We start from the raw sequence: 15,455 nt of genomic DNA, 5'->3' as shown, positions 1-15,455 counted from the left end.
TTTCAGTGGTCACCATCACACTTAACCTATCTAGGCGTTAATATCTCCCCCAAATTAAATGAACTGATAAAATTGAATCACCTCAAGTTAACAAACCAAATTAAATCAGACATTATTAATTGGAATAAATTAAAACTCACGTGGTATGACAGATTTCATTTGATAAAAGCTTTTATACTGCCGAAATTTCTTTATGTATTTAGAGCGATCCCTCTCTCCATCAACAGATCACTAATTGCACAATGGCAAGTACTAATCAATAAGTTCCTCTGGCAAAACAAACACCCGAGAATTGCGTTTAATACTTTGAGGAGGAAATCAGTAAACGGAGGTTTCAACTACCCAGACTTAGCATTATATCAATCAGCAGCAAGATTGGTCAACCTTTTGCAATTGACATCTAACTCTACCCAGCCAGATTGGATTAAGATCACACAATCATCTTTAAATCACTATGACATCGCAGACACAGTTTGGGATAACCCAAAAAATAGACCACAAGGTATCAAAATCAGTTTTGTGATATCATCCATACTAAAGACATGGGACCAAGTTAAGAGCAAAATTGTTCCAAAACTGTCTAGATTCTCGACATTTATAAATCAAGAATGGTCCCCTCAGGGGTGGGAGCGGTCACTCATCCAAATATTGCGACAAGCCAAAGTTACTAGGCTAACAGATATTGCCACACACTCAGGACTATTAAAGAAGCTAGAGTTAGAGGATAAAATAAAACAGAAATTACAATGGTTTAGCTACTTACAACTCTCATACATGGCAGAGAAAATAAAACTAAGGAACATCATGAAAGAACCTCTGACAGAATTTGAACAAATTTTGAACTCATCCTCACAACAAAAAAAAGGGATGATAGCTAAATTGTACAAAATTCTATTAAACACTATGGAGAATAAATGCCTAAATTGCCAAAATAGCTGGAATAAAGACTGTTCAATTGAACAGTCCTTAGAAACTTGGAATGACATTTGGTCATCCAACATATTTACCTCAAAAGTTATTATATCTAGGCTCCAAACATTCAAAGTGATACATAGGTGGTACTTAACTCCCAAAAAATTAGCACTAATCTCAGCCAAAGCATCCCCTAAATGTTGGAAAGATTGCGGTGAGGAGGGAACCTTTGCCCACTGTTGGTGGGAATGTATAAAAATCAGACAATTCTGGGAGGAGGTTCTAATGAAAATTAAAGATATCACTAATTATGTACTCCCTTTTGATCCGAAAATAATTTTTCTAGACATATGGGGAACTCTGTGCATACCCAAAATTAGGAAAGAACTCATTGACTCACTTTTTATTGCAGCTAAAAGCACAATTGCGACAGTATGGAAATCTAAGAGACTGCCAACAATTGAGACTTGGTTCTCAAAAGTTTGGAACCATTTTATTATGGAAAAAATAAGTAATGACATACAAAATGCAGAACATTTCACAGAAAATACCGGTTTTATTGATAAATGGCTCCCTTTCTTGGATTATATAGAAAAACATAATCTGCAGCCCAACTCAAAAATTTTTCAAGTTATAACACACAATGGTTTCCTTTCATTCTATTAATCTAACAATATACTCGAGTCATCAGAAGTTTATGTTAATGTTATTGTTAATTTTCAAAACACAAGGTTAAAAAATGCATTGTATATGGAATTTTTGTCGTGATCTGGATTGATGTTTATGATTGTAAGTTATATGTTGCAACAAAGGTTTAATAAAAAAAAATTTTAAACTCCAAAAAAAAAAAAAAAAAAAGTATTAATTCATTCAAACCTTCTAACTTCACTAGGCCAGAGAATCTTGGGGTGCAAAAAGACATGGCTCTCAAGAGGGGAGCATAAAGCAAATAGCCATACATAGAATGCATTCAGTAATGCTGAATGTGTTTGCTGCTGCTAAATCATGCTGTTCGAGGAACAGCCATAGCTGGCATATCAGCTAAAGCTGATCAAAGATCCTACATGCCACAGAGACCTGCACTTCCAACTATGAGCTAGGATATAGCAGCAGCCCCAAGCTATAAGATTGTTCTTTCAGGAGGAATGCAATTCTTTCCAGGACAGGCTGACTCCTCAGTCTCCTCGAGTGGCTTAGTCACTCTCCAACAGCACCTCAGTCTTGTCTGGATTGAACTTTAGTTTATTGGGCTTCATCCATCGCATTTGTATTATCTTTTCCAGGTATCTGTTCAGGAACTTTACAGACCTACCTGGCTCAGCTGGGTCAGAGAAATAGAACTGGGTGTCATCTTCATATTGATGACAACTTGCTCCAGACCAGACAATAATTCTCAGAAGCTTCCTGTAGATGTTATACAGCATGGGGGACAAGATGTGCCCTTGTGATACCCCACAGCATAAAAACCACAGAAACAAGCAGTGGTTCCCCAGCCCCACATTCTGGAACTAGTCTGTCAAATAATAACTGCCAAAACACATTCCCAGAGAACTCCTTATGCAGGTTCAGCAAAGTAAAGTAGCAAGCCTATGTGTAAAGCAGCATTCAAAGATGAAGGACTCTGGGTCAAAGAGCCGAGGAGCTAGAGGTTTTCCAGGTCCAAAGCTGAAATGGTTCCTCTACCTATAGTAAATGCATAGCAGAAAATACTCTGTCAGCTTTTTCTATCCTTGTAAAATATGTAAGAAAAAGAAAGATCTTGATTTGGGTTTATTTATCAATCTACATAAATGAATATTTCATAATAAAACTATGTTACATTTATCTTCCTTCTTCTTATGCAGCTTTTGATAGTTTGCCACCTATACAGTATAAGGAAACTATGAATACCATCCTTTTGTGGATACAGCAGTCAGAAGCCAAACTCTCCATACCTCAGGTTACTGTTACAGAATATGAAATAATGGAGCAACGGCTCAGGGAACTAAAGGCAAGTGCAGATAATATAAGACTATTGATCAATTATAGATGTAGTATAAGTGTTTGTGGAAGATACACTGGCAGACTCTTGAATGTTAGGCATTGTAGGTCTCAGTTTGAATCCAATATTTATTTCTCATTTCTAGGCTTTACAAAGTTCCTTACAAGAACAACAAGGTGGACTCAACTATTTAAACACAACAATGGAAGAGATGTATAGAAAAGTTCCTGCAGAAGTTAGTCAAAAATATCGATCAGAAATTGAAGGAATTCTCGGCCGGTGGAAGAACTTATCAACTCAGCTGGTGGAGAATTGCCAAAAACTTGAGGAGCAAATGACTAAATTGCAACAATTTCAGGTTATCTGAGTTTCTTTTTCCCTTTATTTGTTGTTAATAATAGTGTTGTCATTGGAGGCCTATTTGTCCAGTGGGAAATGCTTAACTGATGAGCAACACAGAGACTCCAGTGTGTTAACTTGTTGCCCTCTGAGGCAAATGAGAGCCTGTATATCTACTTGGTGTCATAGGTTAGAAAAATTGAATACTTCCAATGATCATGATCCAAGACAAAAGGAAAAAGGTTATGTGCAGCATCTAAGGTATACATCCAAAAGGGGATAAGCATATGATAATACAGGTTGTTTTCCTTATTTTACAGGGATGCTGGTTGTCTTTTCTACACACAGCTTTTGCTTGATTATGAATTTACTTAAGATGTTCTATGCTCCCTCCCAACATAAAATTCTTGAAGTGGCTTACAATAAAAGCAAACAGCAATTGCAAATAATGTGACTGTTATCAAATATGATCAAAAACAGCAGTGATATCAGCAGTAGTAATAAAGGCAGCAGAAGTACTGACACAATCTAGCACCACCATCTGAATGAGTGAGGTGAAAGGAAGGGGAAAGAGTTATTACCGTAGACTTGAGGGTGGGGGAGGTGGTTTTCACTTGGTGTCTAAAGTGTAGGTATCAAGCAAATAGATAAGAGGAGGGCGTCATAACAGAAATGGCTTCATCTCTTGCAGCCACCTTTGAAACTCTGCGGCTATGGCAAGCATCACTGTCCCTTGCTTCAGTTTGCAATTTTCTACTTTTACATTGGGGTTCTCCGGTCTGACATTGGGATTCTTTGGTTGGACATTGGGATTCTCCGATTCGACATTTGTTCCCCTCCTTCACTTTGGTTCTGTTGGGCTTTGTTGATTCAGCTTGCATGGGAGTGGACCTTACATTCTGCTTCTGGCCAGGGGTTGCCTTTGTTCAAGGTTTCCTTTTGCCTGAAAAACCTTGGCAATGTTTCCCTCATAGGAACTGATGGAGAGTGGCTGGGGGCAGCTTGATCAGAGGACATAGAATTGGACCTCAGCATCCAGTCTTTCTGAAATTGGGGTGGATTGTCTTTAGAGGACAGGACGGAGTAGGTTCCCTGCAAATTTGGTGGAGTTTGCTTGAAAAATGACACTGCTTATGTGTTCAGTATCTGTAGTATTTATCAACTAATATATTGTTGCTTCTTAATAATACAGAGCAAACTTTTCTCTTCTAGGCAGTTAGTTTGCCCCCCCCAGTTGAAATGAAAGGCAGACACAAAGCTTGGGATTAAAATTGGGCCACTTTATTGATTACAACATAATTTATCACTACAGCAAAGGATCTAGCAAACTAGTGGTACAGGTCAAGCGCTGGGGTCACCTCGGACCTCCGCCTTGACCTGTCTGGGCGAGCCCCCACTGCCTCAGGGGTGAGCCATCCGATTAATGGCTGTACCTGGCAACCAGGCAAATGGTTCCCCCTCCAAGTCTGCAACACCTCATCATACAGCAGGAGGGCCTTATTTATACAGGGGAGCCATGCGGCAGTCTGCACTCGCCACTGGCTACCGTACAGCCCACCAGCTGCTCCGGACAGACACCAATTACGCACCAATGAGGAGGTGCCAAGGGGGTCACAGGCCCACTCATTTTGCCATCTGAACCTGCCAGTGGCTGAAATATGTACAGCTCCACCAACCAATTACACAAAACAAATCCCACAGTGCAAGGTAGGCAAAAAACCCTTCTCCTCTTTCATGCCAACTGGGAAAAGAGAAAAAATTCCTACCTGGCCCTAACAGACCGGATAAGCCTGCACTGTAATAGGGAGGGTGGGTGGGCGAAGCAACCCAGCATCCTGCTGCCAAGGGGAGGAGGCGGAGCAGGTTTATAAGCCCTTAGCTCCGCCCTCCCCGAACACCCGTATGCCGGGGAGAAGGGAACTGCCTTCCCTTCATCTGCTGTGGCAAAAGCGGTCCCCACCCTAGCCACTGCACTTTTGGGTGGGAAAGGGCTGACTTAGCACTGAATAACAGGGGAAAGGTCCTAATTAATGATGAGCTGTGGCAACTTTGATCTGTGGGGCTCAAAATCTATTTTCCCAGGTGAAAACTGGAAGTAGATTTTTCCCCCAGTTTCCAAATAAGAAAAGGCAACAATTATGAACTGGTGGGTATCCAGACAAAATACTTAAGAAATTTCTGACCCGTGGAAACAGTCTATTTATTTGTTTCCATTTGTTTCACTGCTATGTGGATAAGAAAGAAACTTACTACAGAGCATATAGTTCCTAATATAAATGTTCTCTCAAGAAAAGTAATAAAAGACCCAGTAAGTTTGAAGAAAAGCAGAACTAGAAAAAAATGTGTGTGCAAATGTAGAAATGAATATACTACTAGTACTTCTGATAAACCACAGTATATAAAATAATATTTCACTTTGAAAGACTTAGAAGACTAGAATCAGAGAGCAGTTCATTACTGAAATGAAGCCCATAATTAGACAAAATGATATAAAGCAATGTAGTAGGAAACAATGCCGAAGATATTTTCCGTTATTTGCATTTTTAATTTGTAAAGCTTTTTCAGATGCATAGCTAATCTTAAAATTAGTCCTCAGTGCTTAGTCACGGTGCTTTGCTGAGTTAGTTTACTTAGTAAATGCTTCACATGATGCATTTTTCTGTTTCCAAAACCAGAATGACACTAAAACCCTGAAGAAATGGATGGCTGAAGTGGATGCTTTTCTAAAAGAAGAGTGGCCAGCCCTTGGAGATTCAGAAGCACTTGAAAAACAGCTGGAGCAGTGCACAGTAAGTCATGACTTGTGTTACATTCTATGAGCAAAGTTGATTGTACTAAATAGTGAGATCTATGAACTTTCTTCAAAGGAAGTTAATTTGAATCTGCTTGCAATAGTGAGTTCTTGTGTATGTGAGGAAGCTTTGCAAGTGTTCTGATGATCCTTGTGCATTCTGGATGTGGACACAACAAAGAAAAAAAATCAAAAAGGGAAGATTTGCAACATGCATGGAAGAATGTAGATGTATTTCCATCTAGCCTTTACCCAGATGCTTTGAGAGCCGTATGACAGGAAAGCCAATATGTTTAAATTTGACCAGATAAATTTGTTTGGCAGAAAAATTGGAGAACCAGCACAATTTATTTTTCAGAATTTTGCTCACTGCAAATGTTTAGCTGGTGACTTGCACTTCAGTTTATGTTAATATAGCTATTCCCCATCATATCTTTATCATACCTCATTAAATTGCCCTTTTGCTGTTTGCTGTTTATATAGAGTGCAGTTTATGCAGGGATAAACTTTAGCCTCCTAGGTAAGTAGACATGTATAAGATTTGTTAGCTGACACCTCACAAGTACAATGAAGCTGTTGCTGTTACCTCAATGCTGTTTTTGTTAAGGTTGCTCTAAATTTCTCCCTAGGGCTACCTTCACATGACAAGCTGTTCATACATGCAATATCTCACCAGGAAATCAGTGGTTTCTGTCATATGGGGGGTGGTATAAATGTATAAATAATGTAGAAATAGAGGCTGAACTGCGTGTTGAAGGGAAACATGAACTGCATTTCATTTTCCTGCAGAAATACTCAAGCCTCCCTGAATGATGCCATCTAGTGGCCATTGTGTTTATGCAGCTAAGACTACTTTTTTTACCAGGAAGGATGGTACACAAATAACATAACTTATTATTCAACACAATAATGAATGCTGTAATTTCCTGCATCATTAAGGGCAGAGCAACTGAGATGTCAGCTTCATATTGGCAATTCTTTTCTGTTGATAGTTAGCTGCTCTCTTTCTTTCTTGGACCTTCAGATGCTTCATAATTTCTCAAAAATTCTAGATCCACAGTAGTTAACCATTTTAGTCTGCAGTAGAGATGGGCACGAACAGCAATATGAACAAAAAAGTGCCATGAACAGCCCAATCTCCTGTTCGCGAACAAGCTGTTTGTGAGGCCCCATTCTAAACGAATAGGTGGTCCTTGCAAGCCTCGTTCATTGCTGTTCATTGCTGTTCGTCAAGCCAGATAGTCTGGCACCTGCAATCAATTCCCTTGGCAACTTAGGCAGGGATTGTCTGAACTCTGTCTGAACTCCTGCTGTCACCGAGGAAAACCCCAATCTAAGCCCAATTTAGCTTGACAGGCAGGTCTTCCTTTCAAGTATGGAGCTCCAAATTTGTTACAGAGGAACAAAGACCAGGGGGGAGGGGGCCCCCAGCTCTGGCTTTGGAAAGGGAGAGACAGCTGCTGTTGGCATTTTGATAGAGACAGTGCTTTGGAGCTTGAATATTTTTTTTAAAAAAAAATATTGGATGGTTAACATAACATACAGAATGTTATTACATCTTACTTGCTAATTATCCCCTATATATATAGTATATGCTCCCCACCCCTCCCCTCCCCCTTTCCTCTATTGACTTCCAACAGCACTTCAACCCCCCGTTTCTTGTTACAAATGCTATCTCTTAGTTGTCATTTTAAACTTAATGGTAAAGATTTACATTATATCTTATCTTACTTAATAACACTCAAAAGACCATAATTGTCCTTTAACATCCCATCTTTTTTCTAAGTATTTTTTCAATTTCCCCCAGTCCTCAAAAAATTCCTTCGGATCTTGCTCTCTCAGTTTCCTTGTTAATTTGTCCATTTCCGCCATATATAACACTTTTTGTATCCACTCTTCAGTTTTTGGTATTTCTTCTTTCTTCCAATATTGTGCATACAAAGTTCTTGCTGCTGTTATCATATAGTACAGTATTACTCTGTCCCTTCAATCAATGTCTTCTAAATGCAAGGATAACAATAACATTTCTGGATTCTTAACTACATTATTTTGAAGTATTAAAGACATTTCAGTAAATATTTTAAACTAAAAGTCTCTAGCCTTATCACAAGTCCACCACATATGAAATAGAGAACCTTCATGCTCTTTACATTTCCAACACTTGTTGAATAGCTGCTTATTAGCAATGGTTAACTTTTTCAGTGCTAAATACCATCTGTATATCATTTTATAGCCATTCTCTTTGATACTGGTACACGTTGAAATTTTTAGAGTATTTTTCCACAACTGTTCCCATGCATCCATCATAATCTCATTATTACGATTTATTTCCCATTTTACCATTTGAACCTTGAGCTTGAATTTTCTTTGTGTGTGGTGGGAGAGGGATCTACCCCTTCAAGTTCCAAGGCTGCTGCCAGGCTCTGGGGCCAAGCTATTATTTATTATTGATGCCTTTCCTGCTGCCTGCTCAGGACAGGTTTCTGGGAGTGGTGCAGTAGGGATCTTGACCAAAATTGAATGGTGGCTGGAGGAGAGCCTGCTGGCCTCCATGAACACCCAACCATGAACATGTTTGTGAACAGGGCCATGTTTGTGGTTGTTCATGAGTCCCTGTTCGTGGATGGCAACGAACAACGAACATCATGTTTCGGGTTTTTTTTCTGTTCTTGCCCATCTCTAGTCTGCAGTAGCAAAATAGCAAACAGTACAGTAGCACCTTTAAGACTAACTGACTTTATTGTAGCATAAGCTTTCGAGAGCCACAGCTCTCTTTGTCAGATGCATCCTTGAATGGTCTGACGAAGAGAACTGTGGCTCTCGAAACCTTATGTTACAATAAAGTTGGTTAGTCTTAAAGGTGCTACTGGACTTTTTGCTATTAAAAAATTCTAGGGATCATCTTTCCATATTCTTGTGGGGAGACTTGGTATCAGGGGTATAACATGGTTCCTAGTCCAGCTTGTGTTTCAGGGCATGCTTTTCAGAGTGCTGGAAAATCTCCCACATTTGTCAGCTCAATGTGTGTGATTGATCAGTACAGGAATACTGATGTATCCAACTTCTTTGCCATGCAGCATAATGCCTCATTTTCAGAAATACCACTAAGCTTCATCACTTTAGAGTTTAGAGAAGGATTTTTGCAACCTTATTATCCTCAAAAACAGCAAGAGGACCATTTTTACATGGTGCGTCAGAAGCAATTGAGTTAACTTCCACTTACCTCTCCAATTTACTATAGGGGTGGCAGCAATGAATTAGTCAATTTGGGCTGCTGTTGCTAAATTGCCCAGCAGTGACAAACAAGCTGTTCAGCAGTAATAAATGAATCAGCCACCCAGGGGGCAGCTGTGGACAACCCATCACTCAGAAGGAAAGGGATGTGTCTCCTAGCATCTTTCTCCCCCATCCCATGCATTCTGGCAAGCGTAGTTCTCAGTCAGGATGCATTTTCAATGTGTCTAATTTTTGACATGGCCCCCTCCGTAGATACTTAAATTTTAAAAAATACACTGGGGTTAACCCTCCCCCCTCCCTCCAAAAATAGAAGCAGTACTTATAACTTTAAAAAAATTGATACCTTCTGAGATCTTAGCAACCTTCTTGGGGGTTGTTGAGCAAACACAACTATATTGCTAGCTTTTGGACCTTGGTTTCCATCAGTAAAAGGCAGGTGGTGGGCAAGGCTGTTTCCATAGTTTTGTTGGCCTCCTAGTCCACTCCTGCTCCCTACTCTACCCTGTAGGAGGGACTTCTCATGGCCAGCACTGACATAACCACTGGGTGACTCACTAGCACATAACTTGTGCAATGCACCTGGGTCAGGCAGGAACCACCTGGCAAAGGAAGCTCTCAGTCTTACCACAGGTGATGTTGTGACCAAGGGCAAGGCTGTGGTAGAAGAGCAGGCAGCTCCGGAAGAGGAGGAGCAAGCAGGAGATCCTCTTCCATGCTGTAGGGTTGTAATCAATAAAGTTGTGGCCATTTCAATGAAAACAAAAGTGTCTGTGTTTTATTTTACGGAACTCAACCAGCACGTAGCGCATAGATTGCAACTTACTGCTATGTGACAGCTGCCTCTGCACAACTTGTCCAGGAAACTCATTGTTATGCAAGCTATTTTCAAGGACATATTTATTTTTTAAATGTGACTATTTTTTTCTCCACGGCTCATATGATATAATGTGATTGACCATAATACACATTTAAAAAGTTCAGGGTTTTCAACCAATTCCTATTGTTAACCATTGAAATAATACACTTCTTTTTTTTACCACAAAATTTGTATCTTCCATTTTTAACATATTTTTTCTACCACTCAGATAGCAGAAATTAGGATTTGCACCCCCCTTCCCAGTCAGAATTAAGAGGCAGGCACAAGTGTTGGGAATTAAAGGGCCTCTTTATTAAAACTGCAACAACAGTACCGTCAATGTGGCAAGGGCCTAACTAGCAGTACAGGTCGGGCCCTGGGGTCACTCCTGGACCTCCACCCTGACCTTTCTGGGTGATCCACCAACTGCCCTGGGGGTGAGCCATCCATCATATGGCTGTGACCCGGCCGGCCTGGCAAAGTGGTGGTACAGCCCCTCAAAACTCCCCCAGCTGGCCGTCAAGCTGCAGGGAGGGACCGGCTTGTCCAGGGGTTCCCTACCAGGGTGTCTGACCTCACAACTGGTCCATACAGCAGCCAACCACTCATGACAGACCCGAATTCCCCACCAATGGGGATATGCCAAGGGTGGTCACCGGCCTACTCAATTTTACCCAACTTCTAAGCTGCCATGGGAGATTAAACTCAACCCACCTTAGCCAAATACCCCCTCTCCAGACAGTGCAAGGCAGGCAAAAAACTCCTTCCCCCAATGGCCAATGCAGAAAAAGAGAATTCCTACCTGGCCCTGATAAACAGAGACCAGCTAATCCTGCACTGAACTAGGGTGAGGTGGGTGGGCCAAGCACAAAGTGCAGCTGAGAAGCTGGGAGGGTGGAGTGGCTAAACAGAGCTGCTGTTTCCACCCCCGCTGCATACCCTGATGGCCAGGAAAGTGCTGCTGCCTCTTCCTCCATCCAGGACGGCAAATCTCAGCCCCCAGCTGTAGTGGCTGTTGCCACCAGCCGGGAAGGGCCGCATTGTGTGGTAAAGTATCATAGGCTACACCAATTTGCAACTCTCTCTCTCTCTCTCACACACACACACACACACACACACACACATGCATGTGTGTACATGCACACACAGAGTTTTGACTACATTCACTATTGTACTAATAGAAAATTAAGGCATTTACAGTACAATTCTAAACTGTCCCTTGCAATGCCAATTGGTTCAATGCACTTAGAATATAACTCTACTTAGGATTGCACGGTTATTCTTTTAAATGCATAAGTATGCCAAGTTGTACAATTTTATATGCTAAGTTATAAATGACATGTTGTATTTATTTTGCAAAAGTAGTACAACAACATAAAGTTTCATATATTTTAGTCTTCCTCCAAATTTCATGTCTCACCTGGAACCTGGAAGACCCTGGTTCAAATTCTCAGTCAGCCATGGAATTACATAAGCACTAGTTATGCTTTGGTTCATCATGTTTTCACTGGTATTTACGATGTTTTCATTGTATAAGGAATTATACTCAGTTTTCAATTGTAACCTTATGAACACAAAGGTTGTCCTACTGCCAAGCACATTCTTCTTCTTTTTTCAAATATATCCATTTATTGTCCAACACCAACTGAATGTACATGTTTTGCTTTTACAGTACACTGGTACAACTTGTTTAATTATCTATATTCAAGGGCTTGTAATTTAAAACCATAGGGTTTTCTGCACAGTTTTTTCCCCATCAGTTCTCGTCCCCTCATACTGCTTCAGTTCATCACTGGATTTCTGCACACATTTTTTCCCTTTAGTTTTTACTTTGGGATTTTTGCCCCTCCCCCCGGGGGGTCCAGTTCTTCGATTGGACATTCATTGTCGTCAAACCACTCCAACGTCTTCCTTTCCTGTCCTTTCTCTTAGTTTTGTTTTCTATCTTTTTTTAAATTGTCATTTTCATGTCACTTTATCAACATAAGTGTTGTTACAATAGATGCATCAGAGTCTCTGAATTTTCAGTTTTCATTTTTTAAAAAGTAAGTCTCTAGCTACTTCCATTGCAGAGATATGTCCCTTTCCTTATATCTACACAAGGAAAGGGGCTAGAGACACGCTTTTTTAAAAAGTGAAAGCTGGGATAAAATATTAAAGGGGGTGCTGTGACATCACTGGTGATGCTACTGATGACAATAGCACCCTCAGTTGAAAATCCTGATTATTTAAGGTACATGCAGGACAAAATAAACTGAGTACACAAATACTAAGGGAGAGCAGGCATGAGGAAAAACTTATTCCAATGCTTGGGGACAGACTGCTTAGAAAATCAGGAATAAGTCAAGTGTGCGGAAAAGCCCCAATGAGATTAACATCACCAGCAAGCAAAATCTTATATTTGAAGGTTTAGCCCACCATAGGACATAGAAAAATGGGTTGGATCCAGCAGAAAATATTCATTTGGATAATCTCACTTGTATTTCTACTAGTGCAAGAGCTTGTGCAATAGATTTCTGGGCACTATGATATATAGGGAAGAAAGTGCTAGTTGTTGCACATGATCTTGCACAAGTATTATTATTCAAAATGGCTTATTTATTATTATTCAAATTATTCAATAAGGCTTTTTACTCAGATGGGAGGAAAGTATTGTCTCAGATGCTTCGCTAATGAGTTAGGGACCATAGACTTCACCATTATGTTGCCTTGCATATTATCTGTTGCTTGGAATATGTACTCCTATGCACCACCTGCGCTTCATGTTATCTAAAGTCAGTTATAGAACTGATTTTGTTCTGTTTCAGCAATTCTTCAACTCTGTATTGGATCCTTGCTAATGCTATGCCTTTGTAAAAATCTTATGATATTGTTTATGGAAATATCCTTGACACTGTATGGAAATGTCCTTGATTTTCATTGTACTAATCTCACACTATGTAATCTGCCTTGAGTCTCAGTGAGAAATAAATAAATAAATAAAATAAATAAATAAATTAATAAATAAATAAATAGAACTGAACTATGTCCACTTATGCTTCTACAAACACAGAAGCATTTTTGGATCCAGACAAGTTTTCTTTGAAATCCTGTGGTTTCAATATTTTATCATTCTTCTATTTGTATATCTTGCACTATGTATAATATACTCCAAAGAAGTATTTTACAAATTTTATTTTCACTCATGATTTACATGCTTTACTAGTTCAGATGAACATGTTGGTTCTGAAAACTTTTCCTCACAAAGCTTACAAGTTCTATAAGAACCCCCTGTAGAGACTTAAAGTATCTCCAAGTATTGATGTTTCTGTCACAGGATTTACTGAGCATCCCAACAGAGTTTGCAATTACAGTGGATCTTGTAACTGATAAGAATCTATTACTATTTCTCAGTGGATGTATCCATTCTAAAAACTGTTCTTTCACATTGTGTAAATTCTGTTAACAATTGCCTCTTCATTTCTAAAAACGTCTCAGAAACTCTCACTACCACTGCTGATTTACATGCAAATGGTAATAAATTACACCTGTTTTATATTATCCTTGAAACCCATTGAAGCCAATGGTACCAACTTTGAAATGGTGGTAAATCCTGGCCCAGCATGTTTGTGTGCTTGGCTGCTCAAGAAAGGGCCACTTGGTCTTGGCACTGAAAATTTGGAACTCCCTCCCCAGGGAGATTCTTCTGTCTCCCTCTGTCATTGTCTTCTGCTAGCAGGTGAAAAAAAATCTGTTCTGTAAATTCTAATTAGCCCTCCTCCATGGTTGTGTCTGTATGTCTGTATATCTCTATGTTTTTATTTTGTTATTAAATATGTATCTTTTCAATACTATTTTAATATTTTAAATGTCTTAGAACTTCCTCTAACATCACATCTGGTTTTAATTGAAAGTAACATCAGCACACGGATGTGATGCTGGCACATGCCCCCATATTATAACAACAACAACATTTGATCTATATACTGCCCTTCAGTACAACTTAATACCCACTAAGAGCAGATTGCAAAGTGTGTTTGTATTATCCTCACGACAGTCACCCTGTGAGGTGGGTGAGGCTGAGAGAGTTCTCAGAAGCTGCAGGTGTCCCAAGGTCACTCAGCTAGCTTCAAGCAGAGGAGTGGGGAATCAAAGTAGATTCTCCAGATTAGAGACCTGCCACTCTTAACTACTACATGAAAAACCCCTATTCCCTCCCATTGGTGCATCAGTCATCAGTAGTCATAGAATCATAGAGTTGGAAGGGGCCATACAGACCATCTATTCCAACCCCCTGCCCAGTGCAGGATCAGCCTAAAGCAACTCTGACAACTATTCATCCAGCCTCTTCTTGAAAACTGCCAGTGAGGGGGAGCTCACCACCTCCCTAGGCAGCTGATTCCACTTATGAACTACTCGGACCGTGAAAAAGTTTTTCATAATATCCAGCCAGTACCTTTGTGCATGTAATTTAAGCCCATTGCTTCGCGTCCTACCCTCTGCTGCCAACTGGAACAGCTCCTTGCCCTCCGCCAAATGACAGCCTTTCAAATATTTAAAGAGAGCAATCATGTCCCCCCTCAACCTCCTCTTCTCCAAACTAAACATTCCCAAGGCCCTCAGCCTTTCCTCGTAGGGCTCAGTCTCCAGACCCCTGATCATTCTTGTCGCTCTCCTCTGCACCCTCTCGATTTTGTCCACATCCTTTTTGAAGTGAGGCCTCCAGAACTGCACACAATACTTCAGGTGTGGCCTGACCAAGGCAGTATAGAGAGGGGTTATGACCTCCTGCGATTTCAACGCTATGGCCCCTTTGATACAACCCAAGACTGAATTAGCCTTTTTTGCCACCGCATCACACTGACTGCTCATATTTATTGTCGAAGGCTTTCACGGCCGGAGAACGATGGTTGTTGGGGGTTTTCCGGGCTGTATTGCCGTGGTCTTGGCATTGTAGTTCCTGACGTTTCGCCAGCAGCTGTGGCTGGCATCTTCAGAGGTGTAGCACCAAAAGATGGAGATCTCTCAGTGTCACAGTGTGAAAAAGATGTAGGTCATTTGTATCTACTCAGGAGGGGTGGGGTTGAGCTGAGTCATTCTGTAAGAGTTTCCCAGGGTGTGGAATGCTAATGGCGGGAGGCTTCACTGAATCCTGAGGAGGTTCTTTTGCATATGGATTGGTGCTTGATGTGCTAATCTTCTCTGCAGGGCTATTGTCGGGTGTGGAGTGTTTTGTTGGCCTGGTGTTTTTCAGAACTGGAGTCCATGCTCTGTTCATTCTTAAGGTTTCTTCTTTCCTGTTGAAGTTTTGCTTATGCTTGTGAATTTCAATGGCTTCCCTGTGCAGTCTGACAAAGTAG

The 15,455-nt window shown here is 40.5% G+C and overlaps 1 protein-coding gene across 1 annotated transcript in view; it reads left to right on the top strand.

Moving 5' to 3' along the window:
- DMD (dystrophin) overlaps positions 1-15,455 on the top strand; it is a 2,144,806-nt gene that overhangs the window by 960,105 nt on the left and 1,169,246 nt on the right. Inside the window, exons 21-23 of the mRNA XM_054973282.1 lie at positions 2,757-2,902; positions 3,039-3,251; positions 5,908-6,021. Of these exons, the coding sequence (XP_054829257.1) occupies positions 2,757-2,902; positions 3,039-3,251; positions 5,908-6,021 (473 nt within the window). The remainder of the gene's footprint in view (positions 1-2,756; positions 2,903-3,038; positions 3,252-5,907; positions 6,022-15,455) is intronic.

This window comes from Eublepharis macularius, chromosome 3 (assembly GCF_028583425.1).
Source record: "Eublepharis macularius isolate TG4126 chromosome 3, MPM_Emac_v1.0, whole genome shotgun sequence".
Taxonomy (NCBI): domain Eukaryota; kingdom Metazoa; phylum Chordata; class Lepidosauria; order Squamata; family Eublepharidae; genus Eublepharis; species Eublepharis macularius.
This window is presented reverse-complemented; position numbering and strand designations above follow the sequence as displayed.